Source organism: Chinchilla lanigera, unplaced genomic scaffold, assembly GCF_000276665.1.
Source record: "Chinchilla lanigera isolate Chin_1 unplaced genomic scaffold, ChiLan1.0 scaffold00035, whole genome shotgun sequence".
NCBI lineage: Eukaryota > Metazoa > Chordata > Mammalia > Rodentia > Chinchillidae > Chinchilla > Chinchilla lanigera.
The window spans coordinates 20,736,193-20,754,257 of NW_004955436.1; the positions used below are offsets into that span (position 1 = coordinate 20,736,193).

The 18,065-nt window shown below is 38.5% G+C and overlaps 1 protein-coding gene across 2 annotated transcripts in view; it reads left to right on the plus strand.

Annotated features, from left to right (window-relative positions):
• Reps1 (RALBP1 associated Eps domain containing 1) overlaps window positions 1–16,650 on the plus strand; it is a gene marked incomplete in the record, with an annotated part of 75,167 nt that extends 58,517 nt beyond the window's left edge. For both annotated transcript variants that reach the window (XM_005389265.2, XM_005389266.2), the window contains 10 exon segments: window positions 2,760–2,847; window positions 3,676–3,777; window positions 5,983–6,052; window positions 7,742–7,860; window positions 8,700–8,764; window positions 10,268–10,453; window positions 11,440–11,535; window positions 13,200–13,348; window positions 14,069–14,174; window positions 16,377–16,650. In XM_005389265.2, the coding sequence (XP_005389322.2) occupies window positions 2,760–2,847; window positions 3,676–3,777; window positions 5,983–6,052; window positions 7,742–7,860; window positions 8,700–8,764; window positions 10,268–10,453; window positions 11,440–11,535; window positions 13,200–13,348; window positions 14,069–14,174; window positions 16,377–16,445 (1,050 nt within the window).
• Between the last annotated feature and the right edge of the window lie 1,415 nt (window positions 16,651–18,065).

Here is an 18,065-nt window from a genome sequence, read left to right on the forward strand (position 1 = left end):
ATTGAGAAGATCTTAGAATCCTAGAGTAAGGAGCTGAACTTTATCTCTTAGACACCAGGAGCTAGCACAGACTTACCAAGATGAGATAAACAGCTGGGCATAGTGGCACAGGCCTGTAAATCCAGCATTCTGGAGGCTGAGGCAGGAGGATTGCAAGTTCAAGCTCCACCTGGGCAATTTAGGGATTTAGTGAGGGCTTGCCTCAAAATAAAAAATAATAATACATAAAAAGGTTTGGGAATGTAGCTCAGTGTCAAGGCCCTGAGTTCAATCCCCAGTACAGAAAGGGGGAAGGGGCCAACTGGGGAAGATCATTCAGAATAACCACAATATGAAAGAATTGACTGTAGTGCAAAAAATCAGAGAGAGTCCCTGAAACAGGAATGGAATGTAGTCAGGGATGGATTCAGGCAGACAGGAAAAACAGGTTGTAAGATATGTAGGAAATACAGATAGATTAGCTTAGTATAAGGTAGTATTCAGAGCCGGGAGTGGTGGCACATGCCTGTAATCCCAGCACTCAGGAGTCTGAGGTAAAAGGATCACCCGAAGTTCAAGGCCAACCCCTGAACAGTCTCAAAAAGCCATACACACACACACACACACACACACACACACACACACATGCACGCACACAGCAGTCAGATACTAAATTTATCAATAATTGGAATGATACAGATTAGCAAATTTAATCAGATAGTGGTAATGAAAACACTGCCCAAGACTATACGTTCCTTTCAAGGACATCTGGGAAGAGTGCATAAAACAGCTGCTTTCCTAACATCGTATTTTTAAAAAACTCGCTCCCATTACATAAAGGGCAAACGTATAAAACTTTGAGAAGATACCATTTGAAGATTATCTTTAATAAGAGTTTGGAATTGGAGATTAGGTATATATTTTAAAGGTTCCACAAGTACAAACTATTAAAATGAGTGGTTAATGGGACTAAATTAGACTGATACAATTATATATCAAGAACATAATTTTTAAAATTCAGTAACAAGAATATATTTATCATATCTTGAAAAATGGATGCAAAGTTGTATTTTGAAACTCATCAATTAGAAAAAATTAACAGTATAGAAAATGTAAAAGATATGCACAGATATTAAGTAATATATAAAATGACATGAAATCAGCAGGGTATAAGTGTAATGAGAAAATACACATACTAGATGAGCAAAGATTAAGTCTTAAAATTCTTAAAAATGTGAGTTAAGCAAGAACACTGTCATTCAGAAAGCCATGTTTTTATAGCTAACTATAAGTTAAACAGTATCTTTAATGTATTGTTACAAATATTTTAAAGTTGGGGTAATATTAGTTCAGGTTTATTGGTTAAATACATGAGCCCTTCTCAGATTCTCACCAATGTAGGGAGCAAGAAATTGCTTTGGATTACTTTGACTTCGTTAGGGTTTTAGCTCTAAAGAACTTGTTATAAATTGTTGGAATTTAGAGTAAACAAGCACAGAAGACCTTATGCAGGAACATAACTTTGCCTCGAGGGGACTTGGTGTTAACTTACTATTATCACCAAAACAGTGGTTAGAAACTAACCCATTAGGAAATATTTGAAATGTTAAGTTTGGCATGCGTGTGTGCCTGTCCTTGAACTCACATTATGTAGCCCAGGCTGGCCTCAACTCCCAGCAGTCCTCCTGCCTCAGGCTCTGAACTACTGGGAGAGTGCTGGGAGTACAGGTATGTGCCACCACGCTCAGCTTCTTAAAGTTAGCTTTTAACTGCACGTCCTAACAGAGAAGCTCCTTTGCTCATCCTTTCTCAGCTGATCTGTTGCTGAGAGGCCAGCTGCTTGATTGGCTTCTGGTTCCTCCCACAGGGTTCCCAGTCCCCAGGGCCAGTTCCCCCCAGGGGAACCTCCTTTTCCTTCTCTGTATGAGTTGCTACTGTTTGTATTCATCCTCTCTTCTTTGTCATGGCTCTTTGATACTTTACAAAAGCCCTTATTACCAATGCCTGTACTCCTCCAAAATTTCCACGGATGAAGTTTAGAAATATCTTACAGGTTACAGTAGCAGAAATGGTGTAAGAAAAGTGTTAGTGTGTTACAGTGAAAGTCTTAGCTGTTCTTCTTAAAAAATGGATTCCCGGGGCTGGGGATTTAGCTCAGCGGCACAGCGCCTGCCTGGCAAGCGCAAGGTCGTGAGTTCAATTTCTGGCACCAGAAAAAAACCAAAAAAAAAAAAAGTGGATTCTCTTGTGGAAGTTCTATGCTAAATTTTGGGACAATCAATTTAAACAGTTTGAACTGTAAAAGAGTATGTACTTGTTCCTCCTAGTGCAATGAAACGAGCATCCCATTATTTTTGTTTTATTGATGGGAAAAAGCTTCAAGTTTTCTTGAGCAGTTTAGTTAGTAAAAATGAGTATTCAGTCTTGTATTCTCACGAAATAGTTCACTTTAACCTCAAAGGTTAACGTGTGTAATTTCATTAGACTATTTCACACTTAGCTTTTGAATATTATCTTAAAATGTGTTCTTATAGAATCATTTTTATGCAAATCTTTAATGGCTCAAGTTAAAATATATTTTTTGTAAAATAAACCAGATTTTCACAATATAGAGTGAACTAATATTTTAGTAAAATTCTGTAGCTTTTAATTTTAATGTTTACCTTAGTGTGAATGAGAAAATCTTATCTACCAGTTTTTACACTATTGTCAGTTTTGATCCTTTCATATTAGCTTGGCATGTTTGATAAAGATTTTGTATTTCTCCTTTTTGTCTCTAGGATACTGCTATTGTTCACCCAGTTCCCATTCGTATGACCCCAAGCAAGATCCACATGCAGGAAATGGAACTTAAAAGAACTGGCAGCGGTAAGGAAGCTATTGCTGCGTTGTATATTTTAGTTCCCCACCAGCTAAAACACTTAAGTAATTATTCTCCAGAGGTACAGATTTCTTTGATAATTGCTTATTTTTTAAACTAGTACTTCCTACAGTTGTATATGGATACACAGATGTTTGTTTGCCTTGCAGATTTTGGAAGGAAATTATTGATTTTAAATTAATAAGTTTTTAAGCAAAGCTTTTGAAAATATGATAGTGCTAATATTGTGGATTTTTATTGTCACTTTGTGAACTTATATTTAAAGTATTTTCAATCTTTAACTGAAGAGTTTAAATTTCAGCCTTTGTATATAAATTTTGTAAATTGTATGTTTTCTGAACTCCTAGAATTTTCCCGTATTAGTCTAAATGTTTTAGTTAAGATTCCTGATTTATCTCCCAGGTAAATCAGCATCATAAATTATTTTATAGTCCATATATGTACCAAGCAGTTGTGCTATATAAATTAACAAAGTGAGTGTGCATGTGAACTTTTTCATTATGAAGTATCTTTTTTTGTTTGTTTGTTTTTGGTTTTTCTCCGGTACCGGGAACTGAACTCACGACCTTGCACTTGCCAGGCAGGCGCTTTTGCCGCTGAGCTAAATCTCCAGCCCCTGAAGTATCTTTATTATGGCAGATAATAAAATTCTGTATAACCAGATTGACATTTGTTTTTAATTAAAATTATTATTTCATCTTATAGTTCATAGATTTACTATTTGCCATGTAGGTAGAATATGTAAATGAACTCTTTCATGAATTTACCAATTCAAATACCTTTGTCTTGTATTTTTACTGTTAATTCTCTACTAGATCATACTAATCCCACTAGCCCATTACTTGTGAAACCATCTGACCTTTCAGAAGAAAATAAGATAAATACAGCAGTGAAATTTGCTTCTGGAAATACTGTAGGTAAGTGAAAGATAGCATCACACCTTCCTTTTAAAGTGTATTAAGTCCGAATAACCCAGGTGTATAGCTGATTGTCTTCAGTGACTGAGTAGAAGGCACTCAGCTCTTTTAAACACCCTTGCCACCGGCGTAAGGCATGCTGCCTGCACGCCTTCCCTCTCAGTTTGGGCACTTGGATCTTCCCCACGAATTTTTTTGTTTCATTCATTTTTTCTCACAAAACATTGTGGATATATTCATTTATTCAGCCAGTATTAATTAGATGCTGTGTGCCAGGTTCTTTTCTAGGCACTGATGATTTAGCAGTAAATAAAACAAAAAAATCTTTGCCTAATTAGAGTTTATATTCTGTAAAGGAAACAAGAGAAAAGAGAAAGAGAAAAACTCATAGTAGAAAGTAATTAGGTAATTAAACCACAGTGGACACAAAGACTGAAGGGGAAAGGAATACCAGTTAAAGTAAGGTGGTCCGTAAAGGCCTTAGCAGAAGACAGGAGCAGAAAGGGTTCACCTACTTGAGTCCTGGGGGGAGGTGACCAAGGGACGGGGAGCAGCAAATGTAAAGCCCTAAGGCAGGAAACTTGCCTCTACTAGAACAGCAAGCGGAGGTAGCAAGTGGTAGATGAGCAACAGGAAGCAGTGTGAGACTGACTTTTCCTGAGTGAGCATGAAAAGCCATTAGAAGATTTTGAATGGAGCAACATGCTGTGACCTTCCTTTTTAACAAAATCATTCTGGCAGTTCTAGTGATAACACTCCAGAATAAGGCAAGAGTGGGAAGAAGAAAAAACAGTTTAGGTGTTAGTTACAGTAATCCAGGCGAGAAAAGATAATGATTTGATGGAGTGTGGAAGTGTTGAGAAGTGGTCAGATTTGGGGCTGTGTCTTACACACTTCATAGGAAAAGACCACAAGGTTTGCTTTGCCTGCGTGGTATCAGATAGGAGAGAAGAGTTGGGGCTTCCAGGCGTTTTGCCTCTGCAGCTGAGAGATGAGGAAGGCTGTGCCGCAAATACTGTAGCAGGTGTGCAGAGAAAGAATACGACGTCAGTCTTGGACATCGAAAATTCAAGGTGCCTATTAGAACATCCAAGTAGAAATAGGTTGTTTAGCATCATCCTTCTACCAGCTAAATAATTTTGTGATTTGATAAGAAAAAGGAAAAAGATATATTTTGAAATGAAACTGAACCAAATCAGTCCCTTCATTTTATAATTCCTGAAAGTGCATGTAAGTATTTCTTCAGATTGTCCCTGAAGATTCTATTTTTAAAATCTTTTTTTAGTCTGTCATCACTGTTAGCCAACGTCTAGGATTTTCTGCTGCTTCCTAAGACTTTGAGGAAATTAAAAGCGATGTTTCCTCTGGAGGAAAATCAGAGATCTCTAGCTAATTTCATAAATTTTATAATTGTATAAGCACATTTTATCCCATGTCAGATTTTTATTTTTCACATTAACAATTTTATAATAAGTTTTCTTAAAATTATTTCCCATTGGTATTCCAAGTGACTTTTTGTAGAAAGGTAGTAAATAAACAAAAACAAGAAAATAATCGTACTCTCAATATTCCACAAATAATTGTGTGTAGTGTAATACACATGAATATATACAAATGAATGTGCGTATATATAATGCAAGTTGAGCAACCCTGTTCTGAAAAGCCAAAATCTGAAGTGCTTCAGGAATCCCACATGTTTGAGCACTGACAAGACTTCACGGTAGAAAATCCCATACCTGCCCTTATCTGATGTGTCGTAGTCAGAACAAAGGCAAGGTACAAATACTGTATAACGTTATCTTCAGATTTATGTGTATAAGGTACACATGAAATAGGTGATTTCTGTATTTAGACTTGGGTCATATCCTCATGGTATTCCTTCTGAATATAAAAACATTTCAAAGTCTGAAGAAATTTGAAACCTATCAGTAAATATTAATATACTATAATTTTTTATAAAAATATTATTTTATAAAAATATTTTACACTAATTTATTCTGTCTGCTCTAGAAGTATGCATGATTTATTTGATTTTTTTATATTTTATTTTTTACAGTTAGTAAGACTGTGATAAAAACTGTTAGCCTATTAACAGTCTTCAAGTATCTCTGATTTGAAACAGTATATTATGTATGTTTGGGCTAGATAGAGCAAAAAGTAAAGAAATGATTATTATTAAATAGGACATATCCCATTTATCAGCAGATGGTTACAGTAGTTCAGACTCTTTTACTTCTGACCCAGAGCAGATCGGGAGCAATGTAACTCGTCAAAGGTCAGTATTTCTGTCAATAAAAAGTGTGTTAAAATATCTTGATGTGTTTTAATAATTAAGATTATTTGGAACCAAGCACAGATTATTTTGTTCTCTGAAAGGCTGTTAGGTTATCTGTTGATTTATGTAAAATACAAGTACTTTTGGTGCTTTCCAACACAAATAAAAAAAACAAAAGGAACCCAGATTTTTTTCATATATTTTGTGGAAGGTCCAAAAACAGCTGATAATATCTTGGCAATAGAAATTTGACATAGTTCTTTGTGTAACTAAACATCGAGAGAACAACGGAAGTCAGTTTACATAAAAACGTATAGACATAGGGTGAGTACCAGAAGAACTCTGTATGTTAAACCTGTCCAGAGGACAGCGCAGCGGTGAGCTCCTGCCCCTCTGAAGTTCTGCATTGCATATAACCTTTCAGGCACAGACAGAACGTGTGAGATCGGGCAGAGGGTAGCAAGAGATTTGCCTGCAGGGTCTTTCCCATCCACTAAAAGCTGTATGCGGGACAGAAGCATCTTTCTTTCCTCACTTTTTTCGTGTGATAAGTGTCCTTTTGCCACATGCCTGGAGGATGCAGTGAGAGGCAGGATTTGTAAAAAGCTTATGGAGTCAGAAGGCTGCTTGTTTCCCTTCTGGTTCTGCATGTGTTTTCTAGAGGTTCTGGTCATCATGGATTTTGTGCTTTTTATCCCTGTGTGTGAAAAGTACATTGCCAGCACCCATGGAAAACCTCTTCAGAATGTGGAAGACTGTGCTAACAAAGAAATCAGTCTCTAGGCCAAGCTGAGGTTGAGTGTAGTCACCTCTCCGATTAGGGTGGCTTTTGGTGACAGTCAGTGGGCTCCTCATGTAGATCAGCCAGATTTTCCCTCAGCTTTCCAAGTTCCAACCCTTAAGAATTTGGAAAGTAACCCGTATTTGAAAGTACAGTTTCTCTCTTTGAACAGTTTTTCAGGTTAATATTACCTTTAATTAAACGGAAAAGCATTATTCTGAGTTGTAGTCTTAAAATCATGTTGACAAAAAACTGTCCAAGTTTTGAAGTTTTGTTTAATGTATAATTTTATAAAAGCAATTATTTGCCTCATTAAATAACCACTTGTGCCAGCATGGTGGCACACCCAGCTAGTCAGGAGAGTAAGCCAGGAGGAGTGCAAGTTCAGTGCCAGCTCGGACAACTTAACAAGGCCCTGTCTCAGAATACAGAAAGACTGGGAGTTGGGGTGGTGGCGCTATAGTCCCAGTACTCTTGAGAGGCTGAGGCGGGAGGATTGTAAGTTTTGAGTCCAGCCTGGGCAACTTAGCAAGACCCTGTCTCATAATAAAAAATAAAGGGTTGGTGATCCAGCTCAGTGCAGCTCTGAGTTCAGTCCTGTGCCACAGAAGGGGTAGGGGAGAGGGATAGTGGCTGGGAGTGTAGTTCGTTAGTAGATTGCATCCTTAGGACCCCCTGGGTTTAATCCTCAGTACCAAGAAAACACAACATGTGTAGGATACAGCACAAATTATTATTATATATTTTATTTAGTATTATTATTACTTTATTTATTGTAATCCTTGAATAGGTACTACTTTTGAAAACATCATGGTAGTAAGGCCCTTTGCTGCTTAGCCAAGTTTGAATGCTTAAAAGGAAAGCCCAGTATCAGTAGTGTGACCAGTTGTGATGGCTGAATTTTGCAGGTCTCATTCTGGAACATCGCCAGATAACACTGCACCACCGCCTCCCCCTCCAAGGCCACAGCCCTCTCATTCCAGGTCATCCTCCTTAGACATGAATCGGACCTTTACAGTCACCACAGGTAGGGCGAGAGACCCATAATGTACATTATTTAATTTTAAAGTTAGTCCGACATGGCATTTTATTCCTTTGCTCTTGATAGATCTTGTTATATTTATCTGAAGAAAAATGTGCATTAAAGATACCAAATGAGCGGAGGTTTTTTGTTGGGTTTTTTTTTTTTTTTTGTGACAGATGAGGTTAGGACCAAAGCTGGGAGTAGTGCAAGTACAAATAATAAAGATGGGAACCAGAGAGATGCCACAGGAAGTTTAAAAATACGTGCTTTGTCTGATGGAACCAGTCATAACTCCAGGGTTTCAGTGTTTACACAACTGTCAGGTTGTTACTATACTGATGAGAATAGAGAATTTAGGGCAGAGGCCGGTGATAATTTCAGTCATTGAAAGTTTGGAATGGTGAGAAAAAATATAAATGATCAGTGGGCTACTGGACATTTGGGCCTAGAAAGGTTTATATAGTGTTTGAAAATCATTTCCATAGAAATGGCAGAATGGAGGGTTAAATACAAGAAGTTTGGAAGTCCTCATATCTGATAGTGAAAGAGCAAAGAGAAATAGGGGTACAGTGGGGAACCGAGAATGTGTACTGTCATAGAATTAGGCAGGAGCTTGTCAGGAATCCCTCGTGTGACAGAGCTGAGAGGAGAAATGAAACTTGGGAAGAGGCCATGGAGTTTGGCCGTTGTGGCACATACAAGCCATTTTCTAAGTAGCCGCCTTCAAACACTTAACAAGCGTTCTCAGAAGTGTTCATCTGGTAGTCGGTCATTCAGCCCATTTCTTCTATTAGCAAAGTGATTATGTATTTACTAAAAAGATGGCTCGCGTATTCACACAGGACAGCAACAGGCTGGAGTTGTTGCCCATCCTCCTGCAGTGCCTCCAAGACCACAGCCCTCACAGGTAATCCTTGCAGGTCAGCCTGTGATCGGTTCATCTCTTAAACCTATCTGGTTCTGGCTCACAATTATTTGGAAGACCAGGAGTCACCTAATAATTATCCTTAGTGAACATTTAATTTAGTTAAGCTAAGTATTACTTTAGAAAATAAGGATTTTTTTAGATCTGGGTTATCCTTTGAAAGAATATTAAAAACAAAACAGATGATAGTGTCCTAACAGTGGAGGGTTTAGTGACAAGAAGAATACGTTAGGAGATGGGAGATACTAGGGGTCTAGCAGTGACCCACACAGTGACCCCAGCGCCCTCTGGATGTGTTACCACACCAGTGAGGGGAGGGGGATGACTTCTGTTCTCTGCATCCCTTCCAGGTCAGGATTGAAGCACTGCTCTAGATGTGTTGCTAAAATGCTCTGGGACCACATTAGTGGCCAGTAAAGTCAGAGGTCACGTTGCAGAGGTATAAATAAGATGAAGTAAGACTTGAGCGGGACTTGAAAGGTGCAGTGCTAGTTCCTGGGGAGAGAGAAGTCCAGACAGAAGGGATGGCATCCACAAAGACTCAGAGGTGGGCAGGAGCTTAGCAGGTTCTTCAGGGAAAGACAGCTTAATTCAGTACAACTGGAATAGACGTGTGGGATGATGGAAGATGAAACTAGAGATGAGGAGGAAGCAGAGCATCTTACACCCAGATTAGAATTTTTCTTTTGGGAGCTGGAGAATTTTAAAAGGGTAAGGAAGGACAAGGCTTCTGATTTATTCCTATGGCGTCCTTTGTCATAGAACTTCTCGTCTCTGTATTAATGCCTTGTTTACTTACGTCCTAATCCTGCTCTGGGCTGTCAGCTGCATGCAAGGATGAGCCTTTTTTATTGTGTCACTGTTGTGTTTATGGTGCCTGGCAAAAGTCGATACTCAGGATCTTAGCAGCCTTGGTCTGCCAGAGGAGCAGAGTCCAAGTGCACCTGACACGTTGGGAGAATAGTTAGAGCAGTGGTTTTTTATGCTTTAAAAAAAGCACCTTTTAAAGAAAGATTTTTAAAAGAACAAATTATTATGCAGCTTCCCAACTTAGAAAAACATAGATGCAAATGAGAATTTGGATAGGACCAGACCTTCCCCTCTCTTCCATTATACTTTGTTTGCAATAAAATTTCTTTTTTTTTTTGGATTTTCTCCGGTACCGGGAACCGAACTCACGACCTTGCGCTTGCCAGGCAGGCACTTTGCCGCTGAGCTAAATCCCCAGCCCCTGCAATAAAATTTCTGAAAGAGTATCTTCTTTATTGGAGCTTTATCATCTTCATTTTTTGAGTATCTTAGCTTTTTACTTACAACTCAAACGTTTATGGCTAAATGTTAAGTGTAGTATACTTTCCTAAATTTATAGATAATAAAATTCATCTGTAATAGATGTTATTATATTTTTAAAGGAAAAAGAAAAAGGCTGTTCTGACATTGATCGGCCATTAAACGTGTGCTCCTCTGTTCTAAACTGTTGCCCAGGCTCCTGGTCCTGTTGTTCATCGCCCAGTGGATGCCGATGGCCTAGTAACTCACACTAGTACCTCACCTCAGCAGATACCAGAACAACCCAATTTTGCAGATTTCAGCCAGTTTGAAGTATTTGCTGCATCAAGTGTAAATGAAGAACAAGATGATGAAGCTGAGAAACATGCAGAGGTCTTGCCGGTCAGTTGTCAAGGGCTTACAGCTAATGTGTGGCAGTCTCCTCCCACATCACGCTCTAAATCTTGTCCATAAACAGGAACTCCTAGAGCCCATGGGGAGCGGGGGTGAGGGGGTATCGGAGCGGGAAGGTCCATGAGTAAAATATCTGCTGCTGCCTCTTTCTGGAAGACTTGTGTTCCCCAGGTCCGTGCTTCATTCAGCTTTATCTGCCACCAACCCCTGCTGGGTGCAATACATTTACTAAAAGTTAGAATCTGGGCCAAGCTGGTGTTGTGTGAAAGGACAAAAATACCTGGTCCTGGCTGAAACACTGCTCTGAGGGTTTAATCTGAGTGGTAATTGTGTGATTTGATGAGGATTTTCATGGGATAAGAAGCTATGGCTACCCTCAGTTCATGGACGTTGCCTTAGTTGGAAGTACTTACGTACTGTGCAGTGCCAAGTAGAGTCTTTGCAGACTGTTCCAAGACACTGTGACAGTGGCAAAGAACATCTCTAGAAATAGCTGACCTACATCATTGTGCATAAACGTGTCGTTGGAGGGATCAGAGAAATCCTAAAACCTCTGTTCTGTTTCAACCCGTGTTCCAGAAAGTCCTTTTTAATTGACTGGCACAATTTAAAATTTCATATATATTTGTTTCTGCTACTTCTTCACACCTGTAACTTTCCTCCCAGTCTACAAGGGGAAAGGACTGCACCCAGGAAAACGGGTGGGCCTGAGGGCAGGTACAGATGCGCACAGGGTACTGGGGAGTGGTACCCAGGCCTGGGTGGGTGCCACCACCCATAGTATGCAGTGCTGCATCCTCAGGTGCCCGTCCCTCCTCTGAAGACCTTTCAAGTTCCTCCTTGTCCTCATTTCAGAGTTCTTGTCCGAATGAACATTTTCCTAATATTTTACTCTGATTTGCTGTATATTTCACATTTATTCATAGCTGTGTATTACTTACGTATAGTTAACAGTGATAATATATTCATCTCAGGTTGAAAAAGCTTCTGATCCTGCGAGTTCTCTCCGAGTTGCCAAAACAGATAGTAAAACTGAAGAAAAGACAGCTGCTAGTGCTCCTGCCAATGTGGTATGCAAAAAAGTCTTCTATGATACAGCTTCATACATATGAAAAGTTACATGAGATAATTTTTAGAAATTGAACTGGAAATCATCTAAGCCATCCTGTTGCATTTAAATGTAGTGGATTCAGTCTGTCTCAGAACAGTCTGCCTATTGAATGGAGATGGTATTCTATAATCGAGGTAGTGTGTGCCACCTATTCTTAATATTTATGTGGCTACCACATTTTTCCAAAAGTACTTAAATTCTGTTTTCTTGGTGCTTAAGTTTTACTGTGTTAGTAGTTTTGAGGTTTTGAGAGCTTGTTTGGAGGTTCTAGCAGGGGAGCGCAGCTTCTCATATACACTGACCAAGGAAATGGTTCTCCTCCGTCCAGGTTGGTTGTGCAGCTTTGGGAGGGATGCTCAGGGAGCAGTGAGGGAGGAAGGGACACCCGCCTAGCCAACCAGATCAGCCGAATCAACCCTAGTGTCAGTGTTGACAGATGTCGCAGCCAGATTGCCCTCACATCCAATTTAAGGGTTTGGGGAATTTTGTTTTGTTTTTCTTTTGATGATACTAGAGATTGAATCCAATCTTATTTATTTATTTATTCATTAATTTATTTTGAGACAAGGTCTTAACCGAGTTTTTGAGTTAACCAGGCTGAGCTTGAACTTGTGATCCTTCTGCTCCGCCTCCTCAAGTGCTAGGATTTCCAGGCAGGTGCCACCACATCCAGCTGTCATTTTTCTTTTAATAGTGAATTTTATTTTTTTTCAGCTCATGGCAGTAGATCTTAAAAAGTATTTAACTAAAGAGATAACAGTTGGCTCTGTTTTTATTTATTTACAGGTACAATCAGGTTATGATAAACACTGAAATACCTACTGTATTTAATCTTATCGGAGGCAGATTTACAATCTTCAACAAAATGTTCACTCATTTTCAAGAATCCTAATTACCATGCATTTTAGTGGCATTTAAGAATTGCCAACCTTCCCATTTCTTTATAATAAGTTATTTCATACTAGGCATGGTGGTGTATGCCTGAAATCCCAGCACTCTAGGAGGCTGAGGCAGGAGGATTTCTTTGAGGATGAGGCTACCCTGGGCTACATAGTGAGTTCAAAGGCCAACCTGAACTGCACAGCAAGACCCTGTCTCAAAAATCCAAAAAATAATAATGATGTTATTTCATTAAGATGAAATAGCCTGTTTGAGTAGGAGTTCTCTCATCCAAGTACTGATCTGGTGAGACCTTGCTTAGCTTCTAAGATCAGACGAGATTGGGCGCATTCAGGGTAGTTTGGGCATAGACTGGGTAGGAATTCTTATGATGATAATGGATGCATCCTTCTGGAGGTTTCTGCTGTTTATCGAGGAGGTATGTATTGAGCATATATTTATGTTAAAACTTGACTTTTGCAGTTGAGTCAGATTCAGTCCCCAAGAAGCTTGTGTTACTTTGTAAAATATTTGTTTCGTAGGTATGTTTGATTGCAATGTCAACTAGACCCATCTTTTCCTGTTGCATTCTTAAGATAGCTGTTGTCTCAAGTTGTTTTAGAGTGGGACGTGTAGCTTTTAATCTTTTTGAGAGCAGGTGGCTTAAAGAAAACAGTGATGACAAAGTGCTGACCACAGTATCTTCAAGAAATGTCTATGATTAATGTAATTCTTGTCTTCTAGAGCAAAGGCACAACACCTCTTGCTCCACCACCTAAACCTGTTCGGAGAAGACTAAAATCAGAAGATGAGTTAAGGCCAGACGTTGATGAACACACACAAAAGACAGGTGTCTTAGCTGCTGTTCTTGCATCACAGCCTTCCATTCCCAGGTAATTAAAGCTATTCCTAAACACACTTACTTAGTTCCTTGGCACCAAAAGCACAATGAGAATCACTAGACGGAAAGAGACTAGTGGTCAGACTGTTCTTTTGTTGAGCACACGTTCCTAAAGAGCTTTCTCGTTTCTGAGGAGGGGGGATATTCCTCCCATTTTTTTTCTCCCTTCAACTCCAATTCCATTTTAACACTGTTGTAAGGAAAAGCAGGAGTTTTAAAAAGTTGCATTACAGAATTATACTGATAGAATTATATGATATAATGTAGAATTATACTGATAGTTTAATTCTGGTTGTCTTAGAACAAGATTTGGCAAACAAAGGCTCCTGAGCAAAATTTGGCCTGTGTCCTAATTTTGTGTGGTCCATGTTGTACATTTTTGTAAAATAGAAGAAAAGAGGGGGGAAAATGGAATATGTAACTGAAACTGTGGCGTGCAAAGCCTAAAGTATGTATCTAGCTGCTTACAGAAAAAGTTCACCAGTGCCAGTTCTAGATTACATCTAGTAATTAGAACAGTCCCAGTGTTAACCGTAAGCTTCAGGAACTTAGGTGCCTTTGGTTGCCATCAAAAGCGAGCAAGTGAAGCTCAGCTGTGCTCATAATAAAGGGAAAGGTGCTCCCTCCTCTCCTCTGTGCTGAGAATTAGATCAGGGCAAAATGAAGAGAAGTGAAAGAAGTAAAGGTACTTTCTGGTCCTTTTTCTCTTTAGATCTGTTGGGAAAGACAAAAAAGCTATTCAGGCATCGATTAGACGGAATAAGGAGACCAACACAGTTTTGGCCCGATTGAATAGTGAATTGCAGCAGCAATTAAAGGTAATGCTTTTGAGTCTGGAGAGGGGTTCGAGAGGCTCTGGGAGTTGTGGGGAAAGTTGAAGGTGATGCAGCAGTTCTTGCACTTACGTAAAAACTTTCCTCATAGCAAGAGAAATGTGTTTCTAAAATGACTGGCTGAGCCATTGGGGTTTTTTTAGTTCTAAAAGGAATTTTTTAAACTGAGTTCTGATACACTCCCTTATCTTACATATATAAAAAGACATCACTATTCCTACGATGTTTCTTGACTTTCATAAAGAAACTTCAACGGTGTGACCTTGGATAGCTCTAAGATTAAATAAATATATGGCTCTTCACGCTCTGTAATTCGTAGATGATTTAACTGTTGTCAGTTTATCCTTTTATCAAAGACAATCCAGATTCTATAAAGGAAATTACATGGGTCTAAAGAAGACAAGAGCTGTGGATAATTTAGATCATGAGGAAAAAGAAAAGATAAGCCTTACATAACAATATTATTTCCATACAGTATATTCCATCGTCTGATAATTGGGAGGAAGGAGTTTGTTTCCCCACTGTTAACCATGATTTATTTAAGTCATTATGAATAAAAATTAGTACCCAGAATCACTTTTGTTATTTCATTCATGTTATTTGCACCTGTATCTTAGAAACCATTGGTTGTCAAACTTTATATATAGGTAATCTGGGGTCATATTAAAATACAGGTTCTACTTTAGCAGGTCTGGGGTGGGACCTGAGATTTCTGCATTTCCAGTAAGCTCTGCGATGGTATAGATGCTGCTGTACTGCTGTTGGCCTCACTTCGTATAACAAGGTTGTAAACCACAAAGATGAGAGAAGAGGCCATAAGAATGTAAAATGAATGCATTTATTCCTGTGACATCATATTCATATCCCTCATCTGTGATTTATCACAGTGTCCTGGGATTATTATCTGTTACACATTGCTGTGTCCCACTAAAGTGAACTCTTCGAGGGTAAATTGTAATAATTTCTCTTTAGGATAGCCGTATAATAAATTGCCAAACCAAAGTTCTTTTCAGTAAAAAGAAGAAGGTTGTTTTAATATTTAGGCCAAGAAAATGTAAACTGCGACTGTCTTAGATAAGTTATGGTTATGTTGTCACTGTCTCCAAAACCTAGCATATATTAAGCACTTGATAAATGTCTCTTAAGTGAAAGACATTCTTGTAGAATTCTGACTACAATAGAAGACACTTGTTGCTGTCAGATGATTATAAATTTGACCCACTGTAAAGAAAGAATACGAAATTTAAATACAAGCTTGCCTAGTATTGTGCCTTTAAGATGACAGATGACAGTTTTGTTAGTGCTTTTTTTTTTTAAGAAATAAGGATACCATAGAAATAAATACATAAAAACTATTTTAAAAATCACTTTTGTTATTACCTCTGAGAACAGAAATAGGAATAAAAGTACCAAATAAGAAGAGCTCATTCTGATTAAAATGAGATACTATCAATATGAAAAAGGGAACAAAAAGAAAAGTAAGCACATTGTGGCTATTTGAAAAGATTCCTCAAAATCATCAGTGATTAAAAAATTGTGATTGCAGCCAGGTGTGGTGGTGCACACCTGTATTTCTAGTTGTTTTCGAGGTTGAGGCATGAGGATCCCAAGCTCAAGGCTCGCCTGCGAAACTCGGGGAGACCCTGTCTGAAGTAAACAGTGCTCGAGCTCAGTTGTAGGCCACTTGCCTAGCATGCACAAGTCTGGGTTCAATCCTCAAGACCACACGCCCACAATTATGACTGCAAAATAAATTTTTTGTTTATAGAAATGAAACTCAAAATGAGGCTCAGGAGTTGCTATAACCACATATCATTTGGGGGGAAAATCCTGTGTTAGCTGATTTATCTATATAATTCAGGGGCAAAACATAAAATTCATATATTAGTGCCCATCTGTTGTTGCACATACTGGCTTTTCTAATAATTAGCCTAAAAACATTCTATTACCTAATTTATGTAATACAGGAAAGGTTTAAGTTACTGTAGTCATGTTTTCATTTCTTACACATGATGCATGCATAAGGAAAGTGCCTTCTAAAGTGAAGTGTACTTTTCAAATATGAGTAGCACAGGTTCTTTAGTCTTCTTGACAAATATAAATTGCTTTCTGAAGTAGAGCTGTTATTAGAAGTACCTTCATTTTTATATACTTAGAAACATAACCTGGACTTTGCATCTTTTTCAGGATGTTCTTGAAGAGAGAATTTCCCTGGAAGTTCAACTGGAACAACTTCGACCATTCTCTCACCTATAAGCCAATTGCCGTTAACTGTGAACATACCCATTTTTAAGCAGTTTGGGGTTTGAAGCCAATTTGGAGACCCAGACATTCAGCTTACTGCTTAAGTCAACATTAAATTTTATGATTCTGTTTTGCCCTCTATGTTCACCATTGTATTTAAGTATCTTTTATTTTTTAATTTCAACAATAAAAGGGTCAGTATGACTTTTTCTGGAGAGCATATGGTGTTTGTTGGCGTGCTGCACACAGTACTAGGAGTGTGTAATCTGGGCTATTGAACTTACACAGCAAAAACCACACTCTGGTTTGATTTAGAGTGAACTTCTCATTTATATCTGAAGCACAAGCCCAGAAATCTTTGAAAGGAAAATTAAATAATCTGTCCGTTTGTCCTCTTTAGGTTTAATATTCTATACAAAAATATATATTCTATAAAAAGCTTTAAAGTGAGTTTGCTATTTAACTTTGTGTTTTAGAGAACTATGGGATAAGACAGTTTTCACCAGAAGCTAATATACTAGACGCGTCTTCCTTGCTGCAGTGATCAGCATCTTCGGGAGTCACATGATACTTCAAGCTTCTCTTACACTCTCTCCTCTCGTATTGAGGATCAGCTTTACATTTTCCCTGTCAGTTTCATTCGTGACTGGGCGTGTGTGTGTGTGTGTGTGTGAGAGGGAGGGAGGGAGGGATTTTAATTCAGCAGCAGTCAGGTAGCTATGAAGACAGGTCTTTCCTAAGTGTTCCCTCAAGGTGAAGGGAAAGTGTAAAACTACTACAGACACACTGACCACCAGGAAGCATTGCAGCTTTTGTGTGATCGATGCGTTAGAAGTTATACAGAGATTATTCTCAAGTTTTTTTGTTTTTAATCTTCCCAGAACACCAGTTATTCCTAGAGGAAATGGAAGTTCCCTAAAGAGTTCTGGTTCACTGTAAGCGATCTCTTGCTGTATAAGCAGGTTTTTCCTATTAACAGAGGTTTTGGAGTGTGCCCTATTCAGGTAAAACACTGCTTTAGGATTTGTTTTATATATTACATGTTTCAATCAGATTTGTGAAATTGGCATTCATTGCTGAGTAACAGCGCATAACTCCCTTTAAAGTTTGTTCTGGGGAATCAGGTGTTAAATTGCATGGATATATCTTAATAGAATCAGAAATGTACTAATAAAGCAGTACAATATCTTTAAGTTTTGTATATTTATAACAAGACTTTAGAGAATCAGAAGGAAGTCATAGTTTCATTGGCGAAAGATGATATTGAAGTAGCAGCCCAGTTTCACAATCCTATATTGTACCCAATATATTTTAAGACTTTAAGAGATTACAAAGCAAAATGAAATGAACAGCCTGAAGCTTCCAAGACTAATATGTGTTATCTTTTTTATAGCACTAACTAAATAAAAATAGTACTACTGCATACATAAGCTCGTTTCCAAGTGGCTAACAGGTTACAGTTTCAGTTTGTTAAATACCAGGGGCTTTAACATGTGCATGACGGGGCTACAATTTGTGTGTCTTGCTGCGAGGTGGCTCTGCATGCACGGCTGTCCTGTCAGGCGGCATGGGACAGTCATGAATCTACCACTGCTGGTTCAAGGGGCAGGAACGTGTTGAAGGCCAAGTAAA